The sequence below is a fragment of the Magnolia sinica genome, chromosome 7, assembly GCF_029962835.1.
Source record: "Magnolia sinica isolate HGM2019 chromosome 7, MsV1, whole genome shotgun sequence".
Taxonomy (NCBI): domain Eukaryota; kingdom Viridiplantae; phylum Streptophyta; class Magnoliopsida; order Magnoliales; family Magnoliaceae; genus Magnolia; species Magnolia sinica.
In genome coordinates this window covers 75,912,137-75,933,327 of record NC_080579.1, presented here as the reverse complement: position 1 = coordinate 75,933,327, position 21,191 = coordinate 75,912,137, and the positions used below count along the sequence as shown (strand labels likewise).

Genomic DNA, 21,191 nt, shown 5'->3' with positions numbered 1-21,191 from the left:
TATAAGTAATTTATTTGTGGTAGAATTCGACTTTAAGGGCACATGCATTCCCTAGTAACACTAGTGGCAATCCGATCGTGAGGTGATGATTTCTTCCCCTTGAGCTTTCCATTTTTTCATTAGTTTAAGTGATAGTTTTTTATTTTAATTTCGGTTGATATTTAATATTTTAATCTTATAATTACGTGTGTTAATTATTGAAATTGAATTGCTAGATTACATGCTTAATATTTATCCTGCATACTTTCTTATTTCGTGGATTGCTTATGGAACTTAAACATGTACATCAGTGGAAAACTCTCACTTATAAATGTACACCCATGCTTGGGATGTAACTCGATTGATTGTGATTGTAATGGACCTTCAACTTATTGGTTATTGAATGGTGGTTTAAATCGAATATTGATATTGGCCTACCATCCAAAGGTTGTTGTGTCTAAGTGATTTTTAAGGATGGTCTTTTATTACATGGTTTTGATATTTGCCATAAATGGCTTAGTCTTGATATTTGACCTATGTGGCTTAGTTTTGATATTTGCCTTATGAGGCTTAGTCTTAATAATCGCCCTATGTGGCTTTGTTTTAGTACTTTCCCTATATGGGTTTAACGTTTTATTTTATGCAGCCATGTGATGGTTAGCCCCATATACTGAACTATGATTGGCTACTAGTCGACAAGTTTCCATTAAACATCATAAGGTGGTAAGCCTCATGAGCTGCGGATAGTGGTATGAGACTTACGCTTGAGCTGTCGGCTTACGCTGGATTATGAAACCCCCATAGTGACCTTTGAGCTTTATTAAACTGGCTGGTTGTAAATGAGCTAATAATGATTTGACTAATCATGCATACATGACATATTTACGATGACGGGTGGATATTTCTGAATGCTATAGCACGTGCCTCCGAGTTATTGGGATATCGTTTCGCTAGCTGTCAGACCATCAACATCGATTTACATATGTGATGTACGATAGGCAGTTATTATGCAATATGTGATGTATACACGTGATGTGCTTCGCTAATGGCCAGCCTTTGCATGGGTGACGAACCCAACTGCCGAACAGATGAGCATCCCCAGGTTGATGATGCATTCACGCATCCATGCATCTAATAAGACTGTATCATTTATTGTTTTGTATGCCTTGTTATGTTTTTATAATTATGTTTACCTAATGCGGTAGTGTGTAATATTGAGGGGAATTTGCACTGAGCTGACCACTCATTCATCGAATATATAACCGTACAGGTAACACAGGTGACCGCAATTGATATTCATATTCATATTAATGAGGAGCAGGGTGCAATCGTTAAGGATGCATGATTGTATTGCTAAGAGTTGCTACGTGATTTTACAGCTTAAGAATTGTTATAATGTATTTTGTTTCACATGCGATGTGATCTCATTTTGCAATTGTAAGTATTGAAACATTGGTTTGTATAAGTTATTATGGACAGCCGCTTGTATATTCTAAATGTAAATGCAAATTTTCCTTTACGTTGATTTGTCCATTCTACATTAAATTGCTAACTCTAGAATAAAAAATAATATATATATATATATATGAAATTTAACTCTCTTATATGTTAACACTCGGGACGGGTCATATACTTGATCCTAAAAACACGTGCGTTACACATGTATCCACCAATTAGAGGTTAGGATTGTGCAAGCAATCAAACGGTTTGTTACACAATATCGCTAGTCTAATTTGAGTTAATTCATGCCACGTGTGCCATTTACAAAGTGCCTGCGTAGCAAGCGTCATACGCAGCTGGAGTATGAAATGACTCCCTTTGTGAAGTCAAATGAAATACGGACCTACTAAAAAATAAAATTAACCCCATTTGTTTTGAGGGATAAATGGGGTTACTAACTATGCAATGTGGCCCACTTGATGAAAAGATTATATCTCACACACATGTAACATATTGGCACGTGTGCATGCGTGTGTATGGGCAGGGCTCCACACGCATGTGGGCTCACTGAAATCCTCCACTCCCATAGATATTTTCCGACCATGACTCGATCAGTTCACCCCTGCCTAAGCTACGAGTTATCCATAGCTGTTTGTCTCGAAAGATCAACGTCCGAGATGCAGTTCATCAGAAAACTGGGCTAAAAGACAAAGTCCATTCACGAGTCGAACCAAGACAAAAATAATCCAACTCTTTCCACACCTATCGCCCTTGCTTGCTGAATAAGAATTATTCGACACGTTGCTAGAGTATGGAAGTTCATACTCACGCACTCATAAATCCTATATGTAGCCTACAAATCCTAAATCCAAACCATCCAAATAGTGTAACCCATGTAGATGGAATATATGTTTACCATCAACAGCTATTAATTGCATTTTAGCAGAATTTCCAACGTTTAAAATTTCTCTTTCAAATGTTCACCAACCTACCTGTAGAATCATAGGTTCGGTGGTTTTTAACCGGTCTGAATTGGGCCCACTATTTTGATGGTTTTGCTCGAGTAGATGCATGAGATGTGTACTGTGGCTATGCACGAGTATGGATTATCACGCTCCGCCAGAGTATCTATTCTGGCTCTCTCTTATAAATCAGAGCTTCATTGAAAACCAAGCTTGGAAATTTTAGAGCTTCACCGATGGCCAGAAACCAGCCCTTGAAGTTAGCCATCCTTTTCTTGTATTCCTTTTTTGCCCTCCAAGTTTTCAGTATTTCCATTTATGCCCTCAACGTCGGCATTCAAAGCTCTGATTCAGATGTATCTGTGGCGAGTACTGAGAAACATATCATTTTCTTTTTACTTTTATTTTATTTTCTTTCTTAAAACTCTCGCTTTTCTTTGTCACAGAGTAAGGAATGCAGTAGGAAATGCGAATCCGAGTTCTGTTCAGGTACCGTCCCAACTTTTTTTTTTTTCTTTAGATCTGAGCCGTTCATGAGGTGGGTCTCATCATGAACATCCAATGACCCAAAAATCAGGCTAGTCCGTTAATCTGGTGGGCCACATGTGTATAAGAATGGATTAAAGTTAAAAAAGGGTGACTGATGGTTCATACCCAAGGTGCGGTATGGCCCACCTCGTCAATGGTCCTCTTTGAGATTTGGGGTGGGGATGTTGATGGTGGCCCAACTAAATAGATGGTCCAGATCTCGCACATCTGGGCCAAGTTGGCACGTGTTCTGCGACTAGCCTTGTATATGGTGTTTGTAACGGTTTCAAATGGGTCCCATTACATCCTGGGCGTCTACAGCCGTGTCTTGCGATCGCCGTTAAAATGGCGTTATTACAACGGTTGGAATTTTATGGCATATTTGGATATTCCTCTCATATTTTCACCGGCTTTAAAGGCCTTATAACGGCCGTTATGGTGCTTTGACAGGCATTCAACGAAAATCTTGCACGGCTATGGACTATCCATCATAGGGTCCACCCGATGAACGGTGGGATCGCACACGTGCCACTTGTTGAATCTGTGCAAACGTCTATCACCGTCTAATTATAATAGGCGGGAATCCAAAACCAAATCTTAAAGGGGATTTTGTAGATTTGAAAATGCGGTTTTAAATCCAAATCCCATTTCGAGATACGTTGGGATTCCCACCCATCATAGTTACAAATCTTGTTCTCATCAATTTCTCGGCATGGGAATTTCCCGAGAGATTTTTCGGATTTTGATATTTTTCTCAAAATACTGTTGGGGAAAAGTATTTATTATAAATTAATAAATATTTTTTAAAATTATAAACTTTTTTTTTTTCTGTTAGCTTGTTAAGTACACCCACTGTCAGCTCACACTTCACTGTTATAACCATTTAAGTATAAATGTATTATACATCTCTTAAATAAATTCTACATTGAAATCACGATCATTTCGCTATTTAATCGCGACAAATTCAAAACAGTCGATAATTTGAAAATATCTCACACCGATATCGTTTTATGAATATTTCGTTATAGTATCGTGATATTTTGAAAATACGATAATTGAGAAATCGGGTTTTGTACTTACCACTGAGTAACTCTGTTATCATACTTAATAAACTCTGTTAGGCCCACCATGAATGTATGTAGTTTATCCACACTGTCCATCCATTTTTCCAGCTCGTTTTAGGGTCAAGACCAAAATTGAAGCATGTCCAAAGCTCAAGTAGATCACACCAAAGGAAACAATGGAAATAATGATGTCCACCGTTGAAACCTTCGTGCGCACCCACAACAATGTTTATTTGCCTTCCAATCTCTTTATAAAATCAAACATACAGAACTTCTATAGGCCCCAAGAGTTTTTCAACAGCAGACAATTAATTCTCAATATTTCTCATGGTGTGGTTTACTTGAGCTTTGGATATGCTTATTTTGAAGCTTATCTTATAAAATACCGTTATAACATTAATCCAAAACTTCTGTAGCCCCATGAAATTTTCAATAACAAACGTTTAATTCCTATTGTTTCGTGTGATACGGTTTATTTGAGCTTTAGAAATACTTATTTTAGAGTTAAAATAATAAAATTATTGGATAAAATGGATGGTCGGCCATACATAATTTACTCGGTCTGCTTACACAGTCCTTCTGATATTTGCTCAAACCCCACATGATCATTTGTGTTAGGAATTTTAGTGGGTCCTTTTAATTATTGTTATTATTATTATTTATTTAATTTACTTTTGAAAATATTGAATAGTGCCTCCATTTCTGAGGTATGGGAAGTACTGTGGACTTCTATACAGCGGCTGCCCGGGTGAAAAGCCTTGCGACGGACTCGACGCTTGTTGCCTGACCCATGATGCATGCGTTCAAGCCAAGAACAGTAAGTTCATTAATAAAAAAATGGTTCAAAATACATAATAACAGACTAATTCATCTCATAACCATCTATGGGTGAATCATATGATATGATTTGATAGCGGACTTAAGTAGGCCGGTCTGATGTGCCCAATAGCGAACTTTTGTTGCGATTAGCAATGGAGTGCGTTTGGATGCCACCCAATTTTCATTTCTCAATTATTATGTGGAGACAAGCGTTTGTTGGGGAGCTGATGTAGTTAGATTTTCTTTAAAAAAAAAGAGGTTGGTGGGGATTGACCGTCTCTCACATATGTGTTCATACGTGTCATGTGTTTGAAAATCCTATCAAAAAGAAGTTGGTGGGGATTGACCGTCTCTCACATATGTGTTCATACGTGCCAAGTGTTTGAAAATCCTATCATTCCATCGAACTCCGCATTATGGAAGAGCCTTACAGCTGAAATTTCAGGCTTATGGGATACGTTAGTGGGCCACGGTCTTAATCGTAAATCCATCCGTTGGTATGCTTCAGACGGGCGCCGACACCCAGGAGAAATATCGTTTATCTTTATTATCAGTGGCATCCAAACGGAGGGAGCGAATTAGGTGTTACCCGGGGTAGTGCATAAGTGGGTGTTACCCTGACCGTGTGGGTCCCACCTTGATGAATATGTTGTCTATCTACGCTGTCCATCCGTTTTTTCATCTTATTTTAGACTTGATCTAAAATATTAAGAAGATCCAATTCTTAGGTGGACCACACCACGGGAAAATGTGATGATTGACTATTAAAAACTTATTGTGGGCTATAAAAGTTTTGCATCAAGCTGATCTTTGTATTTTCCCTTCATATAGTTCTGTTTGACCTTATCAACCGGTTGGATGGCAAATAAACATTATGTGAACCAATGATGGGTCCATTCAATCACAACTGTTTCCTGTGGTGTGGTCTACTTTAGATTTGGATCTGCTGAATTTTTTGGACGACAAACTAAAATAGTCCAAAAAATCGAATGGACGGCATGGATATATAACACATTCATCAAGATGGGTCCCACCGTCATGGTAACACCCACTAACTAGTGACCCGGGTAACAATTACTCCGCTACCCCAAACGGGCCCATAATCTTTTTTTTTTAAAAAAATCAATTGTGATTGAGGTTCATCGTACCAAATAGGTTTCACTTGCATAGCAATCATATGATCCAGATGGTCCATTTGGTGGGCCACATGGTGAATGATCCATGATTTAAAAAAATAAAAAATCAAATATCGAACTGCCGTTTCTAGCTTATTGCTGTAGTCCATGGACTTCCCTTTCACTGCCCACGACTATGAACATTTTTGGGGTTGTTGAATGTGTACTCCATCATTTATAGCTTTAAATGTACAATTGAAGGTGCTTGACCAGTGAGCCAAGATCTTCCGGCCACGAGATGAAAAGTCCCGATTATCTGACCGTAGCACGGAGAGTGGACCTTTGTAACATGGTGCATCTTGCGTGATAGTGCAGCTAACCATGGGCCATCATCACTCGGTTATTAAAATGTGAAGTTGAGTTAGAATTTTCTTCACGTGCCAACACGTGCCACCCACGCAAGATCAGGCCCACCCATTTAATGAGGCTCTCTTTGGACAAGCACATGTCAGAAAATCAGGTTGCCCCACATATGCACGTTAGATAAGGACTATTTTATACATTTATTGTAAGCATGTGAATGTTCAAGTATAGAATATATATGTACAGCTGTATATGTTATATACTGTCACTTGGGTGGAGTCACTTATATTTATTAAGATTTCAGATATATATAAATCTTTCAGTCTCTTTTGTGTCTCTCTGACTGTCCTCGTAACTACATCTCTGCTCCGTTGTCAAAACCATCTTCTTTACAAAGCTAGAAATCACTGCTAGTCCGATGACTGTCGTCTCCTCCCACCCGTCATCAACACAGCAATCATCATCTGCCATACCACCGAGATCTGCAACAGTTGAAAATCATCCCAAAACTCCAGATCTGCTCTAAAACCATCTGTTTGTTTGTGTATAATCCAACATTGTCTGATGTCTGCTCACCATCAGCGTCATGTATATCTATTAATATGATTTTCTATAAATCTCCTACCTTTTATATATATACCAATCATCCTCAATTTAATAAATATTTACAATATGGTCTCTCGTGCGTAACACTCAAATCTCAGGGTGGGGCCCACTTGATGAATTGACTGGATTTTGCACGTGCATGCTCATTTTAGTTTAGTAAGCCAATATACGTGTGCTATTTTTGGGTGTGGGTGCAGATGACTACCTTAGCATAGAGTGCAACCAAGCATTTCTAAACTGCATATCAGATTTCAAAGACTCAGGAAGGCCTGGTTTCAAAGGAAACCAATGCATCATCGGTGAGGTGGTTGATGTCATCTCTGTGGTCATAGAAGCAGCTCTCCTTGCTGGTAGATTTCTCCACAAGCCTTGAAGAGAGAGAGAGAGAGAGAAGAAGAAGAAGAAGAAGAAGAAGAAGGGATCTGGATGTGGCAGTTTTAAGGCCCCATAATGATACACTTGTATGTTGGTTTAGTCATGATTTAGGAGGATGTATTATCCTCCTTTTCACCTCAATAAATAAATGGAGTTCCAGCCAATGAAGGAATTATTCCAGTTGTGTGTGGGGTCCATAGTGTTGTGTGTGTGTGTATATATATATATATATATATATATATTGTCCCACCAGGAATAAAGGACATTGAAACTCAAAATATTCCGAAATTTGTGAGCCACAAGAAGTGAATTGTATAAGATTTATGCATTTCTCCCTGTGGTGTGTCCCGCGTGGGCTTCTGATGGGGTTGGTCCTTGGGATATGCGGTGCCTATGAGGAGGCTCACACTATGGGCGGTTTGGATTGGGTTCCACATAACGTCACGGGCCCTACACAGCTTGAAAGTATGGTAATTACCAGGCATTGTGTGATCATTCGCTCCATCCAATGTTTCAATCTTTCGATATTAGGCCGATCTGAACTGTTCATTTAGTAGGTCCTGCCATGCAAGGGCCAGGTTCTCTAGAATCAATGGTCTGATGATCCTAACTGACCCTTGACAGGACTCTTGCCTATTAAATATTGAAATTTGACATGTTTTAACGGTCCAATTGTAATTTATTATGTCCAATTGGATGGTTATTCCTACGAGTGTGATTTTAAGGACCCTTAGCGTGCCTAACGGTTTGGATCTTCTGCATGTATAGCCAAACAAAAAACAGCCTTTTGTAACTTTACACCAAACGTACACTTCATCACGTACGGTGGATTTCACAGATGAGATACCAGTCTTGGAGATCCAAACCGTTGATCCAATGGACTAGACAATGGATGCAGCATGTCTGAAAAAAACATACGGATTGAAAAATGCGATGATTCCAAAAATGGCCCAAAAATAGATGGTCAGGGAGAAATTTATAAAAGAGTTTTCATTTTGGATCACCGAGCAATGGCTGTACAAGGCAGAAAAGTCCAGGCGGGTGCATGTGCCAGCGTGGCACACTGGCGTGAGATCAAAGACGTCCATCAAACAAACAAACAAAAAAAAAAAAAAAATCTCATTCACCCGTCAGTTGGGTGACAATGTCAGAAATAAACGCACGTTTTGGTAAAGTTGGGCCTTATTATTTTATCCGTCCATTTGTTTCATAAACTGTGGCCCATACCATATGATAGACGAGCATGATTCTTTTTGAAGAGGGCAGCTCCTCGGAGGAACCCACCGGATGGACGGCTTAGATCTCGCATTCGGCATAGTCGCTAAATCTAAGATGGATGAGGACGCCCCCATGCACGCAAGTGTTCAGTCAATGGTCATATCAATCAATACAGAAGTGATCAGGTACTCCTGATAGTACCAAAAGCTCATGGTGCTGCCCTTTCTTTCCCGGACATGTGTTTGTTTTACAGGATGTTAGATCCGTGCCAAGTGTCATCTCTTTCATGAAGATCGATTACAGGAAGGTCAAAACTTCAAATTCTAACATAAGGGTATTGCCTAGTTTCTAATGGATGGGAAAGGATTCCAATGTGAATAAACATCATGATGTGCCCGATATTTTACATGGTCCGGATTTCCTACACGTGTAAAACGTTGGAAGAAAAAGGAGGACGGACGGAAAGCTTCTGGTACTTCATGCAGTACCTAATCGTTTCTCTTTGTCCCGGCCACACACAACACGGTGCGGCCATGACCGTGGGGCTCACCTTGATGTATATATTTATATCCACGCCGTCCATCCGTTTTTACATCTCATTTTAGAGGATGAGTACATAAGTGAAGCAGATAAAAATATCAGGTTGACCACACCAAAGGAAACACTGGTGATTGACAATTAGAAACTTCTTGTGGGTCAAAAAAGCTTTGGATCAAACTGATATATGTATTTTTCCCTTCATGCAGATCTGTTAACCTTATCAAAAGAAAATAAAAATTACGTTGGGCATTAAGGTAGGCCCCAAGAAGTTTTTAATGGTGAACGTTCAATCATCACTGTTTCCTATTGTGTAGTCCAGATGATATTTGGATCTGATTGATAGCTGGGCTTGTCCCCTAAAATGATCTGGAAAAACGCATGGACGGCGTGGATATACAATACATACATATAGCTGGCCCCCACGACCAGGGTGGCACCGTGTTTGGGCCAGACCGGGGCTGCATCTAATCTGCTCCCGCTGCGATACCGTATACACACATGAGAAGATATTTTCAGAATGGTTTCGTATGAAATGCCCGTCGAACAATAGTAGACATTGTACACTGGCGGTCAGAAACGTGATGAACGATCATGTGGTGGGGCCCCGCACCAAACAGCGGAGACGATGAGAATGTTCCACACAACATGATTTGGTGGGGACATTGCACACTGGGCCATGTCTCTAGAACATGCCAAAAGACCGACACGAATTGCATACTGACCTGTCAGTCGCGGACGTGGATACTGGTCAATGTTTTGTAGGCTCCACTATGATATATGTGTTTTATCCATGCCCTCCATCCATTTTTCCAGATAATTCCAGTGAAAGAGCTACAAAATGAGGTAGATCCAAACCTCAGGTGGAAGACACCACATGAAAACAGTGGTGATTGAACGCCCACCATTAAAAGCTTCCTGAGGTCCGCAGTAATGTTTATTTGCCATCAAACCTTTTAGTAAGGTCCAAAGACATGGATGACGGTAAAAAACACAGATATCTATTTATTAAAAAACTATCGTGGCCCTCTCAGTCACCACTGTTTCCTATGGTGTAGTCCACCTTATACTTGGATCTACCTCATTTTTCGTCTCGTACCTTAAATTGATCCGAAAAAATGAATGAACGGTGTGGATAAAATAAATACATCATGATGATGCTCACAGAGCACCTACTAGTAGCCACGTCGGTACTGGCAGGGTCCCTGTTGGGCGAGGCCGGGCTGCACCTAATCTACTTTCTCACACAATGACATGGCCAGATGTAAGGAGCAAGGAGCAACTGTGATGTATGGGTTTTATCCACGCCGTCCATACATTTCTCCGTATCATTTTAGTTTATGAAATCCCAAAAAAAGGCAATTCGAAGGCTCAAGTAGGCCACACAATGGGATTAAACAATAGCTGTTGAAAAACTTTTTTGGCCACAAGTTTTGTATCAAGATGATATTTATATTTTCCCTTCATCCATGTCTACGTGACCTTATGAGTAGGTTGGATGGCAATTAACTGTCATGGTGGGCCTAGGAAGGTTTCAACGGTGGTTGTCATTATCACCACTGCTTCCTGTGGTGTTGTCCACTTGAGACTTGGATAATTTCAGTTTTGGGATCATACACTGAAATGATATGAAAAAAAGGATGGACGGTGTGGATAAAACGCATGCATTAAGGTGACCCATCGAATCCACCGTCCGTTCGTAATTGTGGACGGACGGGGTTGTACCGGATGCGGATTGCGTTCTACCCCGCCCATCTATTGCCCGAACGGGAAGTTCCGTGGGCGGGCCCACCGTGATGTATCTGTACATCCAAGCCGTCCATCACTTTTCTCATATCATTTCAAGGCATGAGCATAAAAATGAGGCAGATTCAAAATTCAAGTGGACCACACAAAATAATAAGCTTGGTTGCATTAAATGCACAAAACATTAAATACAAGAGTCATATATGGTGTGGTTCATTTGAACGTTGGATCTGCCTCATTTTTATGCTCATGCCTTAAAATGATATAAGAAAATGGATGGATAGCTTGGACATACAGGTACATCACGGTGGGCCCACCCACATAACTGCCCATTCTGGCATAGAAAAGAGGCGGGGTAGGACGCAATCCGCATCCGGTTGTACCAATTCGCGTCTTTCTCTCATAAAATATGCTTTAAATAGGCATTACCTGTGTAACTTTAGGCTAGTAATCCACACCACAGGAAGCAACTGTGATAATGACGCTCACCATTGAAATCTTCCTACGGCCAGATTGATGTTTATTTGCCATCCAACTGGTTCACAAGCTAACAAAAACCTGGATGAAGGGAAAACAAAAATATCAGCTTGATCCAAAACTTCTGTGGCTCCCAAGTAGTTTTTAATGGTGGGCATTCAATCTCCACTGTATGGTCCACTTAAGCCTTGGATCTGCTTCATTTTTTATTCCATACACTAAAATGACCTGGAAAAATAGATGGACGGCGTGGATGAAATGAAAACATCACGGTTTACTCCACATAAGTTTCCAATGGTAGGCATTCAATCCCCACTGCTTGCTTTCTGTTGTGTGGTCCACTTGAGCTTTGGGTCCGCCTCACTTTTAGACTCATGCCTTAAAATGATCCGGCCAAATGGATGGATGGTATGGATATAACATATGCATCATGGTGGGCCCACAGAACTTTGCTTGGCCAACAAATTATGGACATCTACACTAAGCAATCCGAGTCCATTATTTTTCAGGAGAAATTTACAGCTGTACGACCCATTTATGGCCCATTTACATTTCAAAGCCCACTTCTTTTACCTCTCAAGGATAAGCCCCACGGCTTCCCAAAGTTCGAAATGCCCTTGCTTTTTCAGAAATATAATTTATGAAAGTTTGGATTTCTTATGGCTATGGATTATAACCGTAGCCATAATCGTAGTCCCTGCATTTTCGATATGTCCTTTGATATATATCGAAGGTATTTCGATATGTACTTTAATATGTATCAAAGGTCTTTTAATATGTTGAGAAAGATCCAAAACTTTCCAGTGACTTTGCCTAAAAAATCCTACAATTTTCGATACATATATATTAAAGAGTATTCGATATGTATTTCGATACATATCAAAGAGTATTCGTATGTATCAAAGGTATTTTACCTATAACTATGGATTATAACCGTAGCCGTAACTATAGTTTGTACCAGTCTGTACAAATTTTTTTTATTTTTTATTTTATTTTATTTTATTTTTATTTTTTTACATGGAGAACTTTATTCTACCTACAATTTTTTCTAATACATATTTATATAAATATGTATATATAAGCATATAAATTTTTTTTCTCTCTTTTTTTCTTTTCTTTCTTTATTCATTTAACAAGAATTTCTTATAAAGTAAAATTAATTACTTGACGTACCCTATATGATTTTGTGGTAGGAGAAGCTACTTTAGCCAACCAACCTAATTATTTTCCAAGATGCCATCAGGTCGATGGTCGAAAATCCATTTTATTCACTCCGCGATCAATTTCAACTAGTTTGCTGTCAATTTCATTCATTTCATTTACTTTACGATCAATTCCATGCATTTTACGGTCTATTCCGACGATTCCCCTTCACTTCACGGTCAATTCCATTCATTTCATGGTTAATTCCCTTCACTTCACGGTCAAATCCATGCATTTCACGATCAATTCCCTTCATTTCACGGTCAATTCCATGCATTTCACGGTCAATTCCCTTTACTTCACGGTCAATTCAATACATTTCACGGTCAATTCCCTTCATTTCATAGTTAATTCCATGCATTTCACTGTCAATCTTGGCGATTCCCCTTCACTTGATGGTCAATTCTATGCATTTCACGGTCAATTCCCTTTACTTCATGGTCAATTTTGTGCATTTCACGGTCAATTCCTTTCATTTCACGGTCAATTCCATGCATTTCACTGTCAATCTCGGCTATTCTCCTTCACTTCACAGTCAATTCCATGCATTTCACAGTCAATTCAATGCGTTTCACAGTCAATTCCCTTCATTTCACGGTCAATTCCATGCATTTCACGGTCAATCTCGACGATTCCCCTTCACTTCAAGGTCAATTCCATGCATTTCACGGTCAATTCCCTTTACTTCACGGTCAATTTAATGTATTTCACGGTCAATTCCCTTTACTTCATGGTTAATTCAATGCATTTCACAGTCAATTCCCTTCATTTCACAGTCAATTCTCTTTACTTCACGGTCAATTCAATGCATTTCATGGTCAATTCCCTTTCCTTCATGGTCACTTTAATGCACTTCATAGTCAATACGCTTCACTTCACGGTCATTCCATGCATTTCACGGTCAATTCCCTTTACTTCATGGTCAATTCCATGCATTTCACGGTCAATTCTCTTCATCTCACAGTCAATTCCATGCAACTTTGCACAGGTCAAAAATGTCGGTGCATTATCAATTTCACTCCATTCACTCCCTTACACTCAAATACACATCCAAAGTCATCTCTGCCATCCTTATTCCTTCTTTTCACCTATTTTCTTCATTAAATCTCCATAGGAATGACAGAGATGAGTTCAGACATGTGTTTGAGAGTAAGGGAGTAAATAGAGTGAAATGCATGAAATTGACCATGAAGGAAATTGACTGTGAAATGCATGGAATTGATCAGTGAAGGGAAATCACCCAAATTGACGGGAAAATTTATGAAAATCACCGTGAAGTAAAGGGAATTGACCATAGATGCATGGTACAACCGTGAAGTAAAGGCAAAAAGAAGTGGGCTTGGAAATGTAAACAGGCAATAAATAGGTCGTACAGTTGTAAATATCTCAGTTTTCAGTCTACTTCTAATATCAAACATTTTATTTTTGACACACAGTCCATCCACTGGAGGGGCATAGTAGATGAAAGGTCCCGATCACGTGGATATACAGATACATCACGGTTCATTTGAGCGTTGGATCTACCTCATTTTTATGCTTATGCCTTAAAATGATATGAGAAAAGGGATGGACGGCTTGGATATACAGATACATCACGGTGGGCCCGCCCACAGAACTGCCCATTCGGGCCTAGAAAAGGGCGGGGTAGGACGCAATCCGCGTCCAGTTGTACCAATTCGCGTCTTTCTCTCAGGCATTACCTGTAACTGTAGGCTTTGAAACTTCAAAACGAGGCATATGCAAGATTAAAGTAGACCACACCACAGGAAGCAACGGTGATAAATGACGCCCACCATTGAAATCTTCCTGCGGCCGGATTGATGTTTATTTGCCATCCAACCGGTTCACAAGGTAAAAAAAACCTGGATGAAGGGAAAACAAAAATATCAGCTTGATCCAAAACTTCTGTGGCTCCCAAGTAGTTTTTAATGGTAGGCATTCAATCCCCATTGTATGGTCCACTTAAGCCTTGGATCTGCTTCATTTTTTTTATTTTATACACTAAAATGACCTGGAAAAATAGATGGACGGCATGGAAGAAACGAAAACATCACGGTTTGCTCCACATAAGTTTCCAATGGTGGGCATTCAATCCCCATTGCTTGCTTTCTTTTGTGTGGTCCACTTGAGCTTTGGGTCTGCCTCACTTTTAGACTCATGCCTTAAAATGATCCGACCAAATGAATGGTATGGATATAACATATGCATCATGGTGGGCCCACGGAACTTTGCTCGGCCAACAAATTATGGACATCTACACTAAGCAATCCGAGTCCATTATTTTTCAGTCCACTTCTAATATCAAACATTTTATTTGTGACACACAGTCCATCCACGGTAGGGGCATAGTAGATGAAAGGTCCCGATCACGTGCATGTACGCCATTATATATTAGCCATAGCGCTCTAGTTTCATCTGGCAATTACTTTGAGAGTCCAATTGATCCGGAGAGACTATTAAGTGCATTACACATTCTGTGAGCTACCATGCAAAAATCACACTCATCAGATGATCCAATGCATCCCTGATTTTCCGTTATTTTCGTAACCATCCTTTTTTCTGAGCTATACATGGGATGGTTAGGTTTTTATTTTTTATTTTTTGTTAGCTTGTTAGTACACCCATCATCGGTTCACACTTCACTGTTAGCCACCCCCACTAGGGGATCGATGCCAAGACCTCAGTGTTGAAACGAGGTATCTTTCAGTTAGGATTGCTGCACAGAAGCAACCCTGAATCATAAGCCATTTATAATGGTCCCCATCAAATAAATTGGACTCTTTTTTATTTTTTTATTTTTTTTTATTTTTTTGTAAATGATATATTTTTATGATTGCAGATGATGCAATGAATAAATGGTATTCCATGAAATTTGTGTTGCATCTAATGGACGGTTCGGATCAACTGATTAGATTGCCTAAGTGATCCAATGCAATTAGGAGCACCGTAACTTATAGTGCTCATGAGAGAACCAGAGCATTTCTCAATTAAATAAGAAAAATTCTAATGTGAACAAGGAATCTCTCTCTAAGATTTGTTAGGCAGTCATTTCCAGGATGTAGCGTACCACCATTAAGAGGAAAATAACCGGAAGTAGTTACCCTATCAATGAGAGATGAAAAAAATGATTAAAGTAGAATAGTTAGGTTGCTTGAAGAAATATCAGTATAATGAGACAATGTTGATAGGAACCTTACAACCAATGCCTAACTAAACAAATTAATGTTAATAAATAAAGGTGAGGGTGAATCCTTATATCCTCTCTCTCTCTCTCTCTCTCTTGATTTCTCTCTGGTAATCTCTAATATTCTCTCGGATAATCTCTTTTTATTAAAGTGCTTTAGTTGTACCATAAAATCTTTCATTATTATGGAAATGTAAGCAATCAATCTTCTTGAAGATATATTTATTTATTTAAGTCATGACTAAGGAACACCAACTTGTGTCAACCAACTGACGTCTCTGTGTTTTGATGATCCCACCATCAGGACTATCCCTATCCTGATGCTACACTAGATGGATGGTAATAAATTACTTGTATTGAATAGTTTTGATCATCAATGCATATTTTAACATATAGTCACAAGGGTGAGATAGTCCTACTTTGTTGTATTTAAAAAAAAAAGGTTTTGATATATAACCATTTCTTTTGGCTTAAACACAAATGACACCTTAAATAACACACTTATACATTTTTTTTTTCAAATTACACCTCTAATTTTTCAAATATGGTATAAACAGTCATACTCTTTAACTTATATATATAAGTGCCAAGTATTCAATACAATGCTTTAATCATACAATATCAGAATTATTAGCATGAATCATACGATATCAGAGTAAGCGGAAATACTGCAAGTCTATAAAATATCATCAACTTTATCCAGGATATGCGATGAAAAGATATAGCAAGACAATGTCATATACTAAGAAAGTAATGCAAATCGACTATATGATGCGGAAACATAATGAACCAGATATCAGATATCGAGGATGTAATATAATATATAATTCAGAAGAGCTACGAATACCATCAGTCTTATCTAGGTCATATAAATGCAGAAATATAGTAACTCAAAATGTTATATGCCGCGGATGTAATGCAATATGCGGTGCGAATGGAATGACCATGTTGAAGTGTGAAGTCGGGATGATAGTACGTAGTATTGCAGGCTATGAGGTCCATCACAAGGGACTTCTATTCAAACCAGTCTCATACCTAAATTTAGATAGTCAGACTCAATGTGGTAGACTCCTGATCTCAGGTTAGTCGTGCGCCCCAACCGAAATCCTGACCATTGCGAAAGTACCCATAATAAATAGTTGCGCACCACCAGCCCGAGTGGATAGTGAATGAATGAATATGTAACTCCTGCTCAATAAGTCCCAATATCAGTATGGTTCCTCTCTGAGTAATTACTGGGGTCTAGTACACTCTACACCAACTTGTCGTCCTATCAAGCGCACAACTGGGTAAGTGGAAGAGACCTCACTATCCGCCTGACCAGTAGTCAGCCAATATCTACTCGGCACGTCGATAGCGGACTCATTCACGAGCTGGTTAAACTCATCCTAGCTATGCCTACTCCCTCAGGCGGGTAAGGCCACACTCCCTCCAAACCGACTACGACACAGTGGGAGATGTAGCCTCTTGGTATTCGGCCCTCATGCGCTCATATATATTCACTTGGTCTCGACGTTGGGGTATCCTCTGGTACCAAGAGGGTTTATGGATTTTCACTCAGGGCCATCTATGGCAGCCCGATGCTAGTAACAGATTTCTGGTGTCCCATCTAGCCATCCACGAAATGTCTGTGGAGGCTACAGCCCTGATGTCGCTAGGGTGTATAGTAATCACAACACATAATATAAGATGCATAAGCCATACAATTTAGTCATGCATCAATCCTTCGCATACCGTGCGCTCATGTGAGATAACCTCCGCCTATCAGGGAGTCTCATAATAACCTGCCCAATGACATGCAATGGCCAACCACATCTCATAACAAACATGCAGATGATGCGTATGGGCACGTATCATGATGCTATGCAGTCACATACTCATAATCGGTATCAATAACCGGCATCGACAATCGACCTCGACAATGTGGACATTTAACCAATATTGCCCCTAAGGAATGACCCACATAGAGCTAAACATATCGTGGACCCATGGCTTCGCACAAGGGCCTAATATACAACACCATGAGCCTTACTCAAGAGCTCAATACACATCACGATGGGCCTCTCACATGGGTCTAAGATACATCACAATGGGCTCCATCGCCTGACCCTCAAATGCACCACAATGGGCCTAATATACATCACATTGGGCCTCAAACACAGGTTAAATACACATCATAATGGGCCTCAAATACGGACCAGATATACATCACATTGGGCCTCAAACACGAGCTGCATATACATCATATAGGTCTCGACAATCGGCCTCAGAAATCAAAATCAGCCTCGACAATCGAAATCAGCCTCAACAATCGGAATCGACACTCGGAATTGGCCTCGGTACTCGGTTTCGACGATCGGAATCGACCTATACAATCGGCCTCGACAATCGGAATCGGCCTCGACAATCGGAATCAGCTTATACAATCAGTCTCGACAATCAGAATCGGCCTCGACAATCGGAATTAGAATATACAATCGGCCTCGACAATTGGAATCGGCCTCGATACTCAGCCTCGACAATCAGAATTGGCCTATACAATCGGCTTCGACAATTGGAATCGGCCTCGATAATCAGAATCGACCTCATCAAATGGAATCAGCCTCGACAATCGGAATCGGAATCGGTGAGAATGGGCCTAATAAGGCCTAAGGGAAGGTCACAATGTGGACATCCAACCATCATTGCCCATCAATGTGGACTTTCAACCAACATTGTTCCCAATGAGTGGCCCACATAGAACTAAACATAAGGTGGGCCCATGGCCTCACACAAAGGCCTAATATACCTCGCAATGGGTCTCATATAAGGGCTGTATACTCATCACTATGGGCTGTATCACATGGTCCTAATACACGTTACGGTGGGCCGCATCACATGAGCCCAATACGCATCATGATGGGTCGTATCACATGGACCTCAAACACATCACAATGGGCCTCACTCATGGGTCGCATATACATCATAACGAGCTTCAGCACATGGGCTATAAATACATCGCATCGGGCCTCATAATTGGGTCGCACCAATGGGCCTCCTATAAATCAAGTGGGCCTCACACACAACAAATGGGCCTCACATATTACACTGGGCTTCACACACAACAAGTGGGCCTCACACATACATAGTGGGCCTCATAAACATCAAAATGGGCCTGCCAATGGCCTAGACTGTGTGCATACAAAACATACATTAAAGGCGGGATGTGGGGTCCCATGGATCTAGACGATGTAGATAAAATGCATCACAGCAGGGTCCACATCTATTGGGAAGCATGGATAAAATACATCATAGTGGGCTTGCTGTCACTGGACCATATGAATGACACACATCGGGTGGACCCCATTGCCACTGGATAGCGCAGGTAGAATACATACAAACAAGGTGGGACCCATCTGCCATGGACGGAGTGGATACACAACACATCATCAGGGTGGGTCCCATCCCACACGTGCAACACATGTGGAGTGGGCCCCACATAAGCTAAAATGGATGGACGGTGTGCATAAGCACATACATTATAGTGGGATCCATTCCACCGTCTAGGGCATATGGACGTAGTGAATATAGAATAAATGCATCAATGTGGGTCCCACCTACCCACATGTGTCACACATGGGGGGTGGGCCCACGTCCAGTACAAATGGACGGTATGAATATAACATATACATCATGTTGGAGTCCACGTGGTGGCCCATCTGAGATTTGAATCTACCTCAGTTTAGATGAGGTGGGTCCCACCGTCCCAGGTAGTGGACGGTGTGGACAAAGGCATACATCATGGTGGGTCCCACGTGGGGCCCACATAATATAATATAATATTATTAAATAATATATATATATATATATAACTATAGTATACAGGGGGTACACCTAGCATCTGGCCAGATAGATGGAGGGATGAAATACATATATCATGGTGGCTTGCACACGCAGCACCATCTAGATGGATGGTGCAGATCACATTTATCATGGTGGCCCCACACATAATATACATATACATATTTTTAAAAAGACAATAGTCTAGTGGGTCTCACGTGGGGCCACCTCACATGCATGGTATATATATTATATTATATTATATTACATTACATATTATTTTATTATTATTATTTTTTGAAAAACAACTAACGACCCTGGACGTATGCAGGTGGGCCCTGCACCGATGGACGGCTTAGATAAAACACCTATATCATGGTGGGCCCCTCCAGCCAAATGGATGGATGTTTGAATATAACACGTACCTCAGATGAGACCCACTGACTGACGTTGGGACCCAGCGTCCCTCTACGTACATTGTTGATACAGAACACATACATTAATGTGGGCCCCACCTCCACACGTGCAATACGTGTGGAGTGGGTCCCACGGCTGCCCAAAACAGACGGATGGGTATCACGTATATGGTGGTCCCACACGGCTGCTGACGTCCATGTAGTGGGACCCACCGTCCCAGTTCTGCTGGATGTACGGCTGGATAAAACCCACATATTGCATGGGTTCCACACGGCTGAAACGCATACATAAAAGGTGGGTCCACTCGTGTGGGACCCACCAGCTTATGCATAAAGCTGATATTTGTGTTTTACCTTCATGCGGTCTCTAGCATCCTCTGGTGCTGGACGTCCAATGACTGGACGGTGTGAATGGAACACCGGCATCAATGTGGGGTCCATGTACACGTGGCCCACCAGCCATGCACATCGACGTGGCCCCACCTCCACACGTACAACATGTGGGGGTCCACAAATCAAGCCAATATTTGCATTTTCTCTCTAACAGGGCCTGCCCAAATGGGCAGCAATGTGGCCGCGACGTGGGCCTTGGTTGGGGCCACTTGGTTGGACAGCGTGGATCATACACCAAGGTGAGCTGTCATTCACAAAAAGGAGAGAGAGAGAAAAATTTGGATGGTGATGGAGGGACCCCACCACTATGGGCCCCTCATGGGTACAATGCATACATCAAGATGGGTCCCACCAAATGTGGGCCCTTAGATCATAAAAAAATAAAATAAAGATCATCCACCTCAAGATCTTTTCTTCTTTCTTCCACCAACGGGTTTTAGAGCTTTAAAGAATCAAGATTCAACGGTTAAGATTGATTTTGGAGGGTGGAGATGGGAGGTAGGAAGGTGGGCTACACTAGCTCTTCTCATAGAGAGCTTGGATGTTGGACTCATGAGATTTGCTTAGAATGAAAATGAGAAATGAGAGAGAGAAGAGTGGTGTAAGGGATATGGCATGAGAATGTATGGGTTCCTTGACTTTTTAGTAAGAATGGGATAGGATAGGTATGGGTGTTGTTGACTTGAGGGTGAGAGAGGGGTGAGTGTGATGGGATATGTACGTGACTTGTACATTGATTGATTGATGTGACCGGTCGTAGAGATTATCTCGGAATTCGCAACGCGCAACGTTTTCCTAGAGTACAAGTTTCGAGTCAAGTCGACTCCGATATGCAGGACTTTGCTTTGGATCGTGCACAAACATCGGATACAAGTCGAGGGTTGCCGGAATTCGACCGGAATGACCGCGGAAGCCTACGGAACGGTACGGACTATGATAAGGGCCTC

General features: G+C 40.8%; 1 protein-coding gene across 4 annotated transcripts; it reads left to right on the top strand.

The window, feature by feature from the left end:
* Positions 1-2,583: 2,583 nt before the first annotated feature.
* On the top strand, positions 2,584-7,435 carry LOC131251462 (phospholipase A2-alpha). 4 transcript variants are annotated; one of them, XM_058252174.1, is made up of 4 exons: positions 2,584-2,746; positions 2,828-2,870; positions 4,665-4,790; positions 6,672-7,067. In XM_058252174.1, the coding sequence occupies exons 1-4, from the start codon at positions 2,618-2,620 to the stop codon at positions 6,794-6,796; spliced, it is 423 nt and encodes a 140-aa protein (XP_058108157.1). In that variant the 5' UTR covers positions 2,584-2,617; the 3' UTR covers positions 6,797-7,067. The 4 variants fall into 4 exon arrangements, with proteins under 4 accessions (XP_058108157.1, XP_058108155.1, XP_058108158.1 ...); XM_058252172.1 differs by lacking the exon at positions 6,672-7,067 and adding an exon at positions 7,074-7,435 and having other exon boundaries at positions 2,588-2,746; XM_058252175.1 differs by lacking the exon at positions 6,672-7,067 and adding an exon at positions 7,074-7,435 and having other exon boundaries at positions 2,590-2,750.
* The last annotated feature ends 13,756 nt before the right edge of the window (positions 7,436-21,191 follow it).

Coding starts and splice junctions, on each gene's coding strand:
- LOC131251462 (XM_058252172.1), top strand. CDS start 2,618: ATGGCCAGAAACCAGCCCTTGAAGTTAGCCATCCTTTTCTTGTATTCC. Junction 2,747..2,827: donor CTGATTCAGATGTATCTGTG/GCGAGTACTGAG, acceptor TCTTTGTCACAG/AGTAAGGAATGCAGTAGGAA. Junction 4,791..7,073: donor ATGCGTTCAAGCCAAGAACA/GTAAGTTCATTA, acceptor GTGTGGGTGCAG/ATGACTACCTTAGCATAGAG.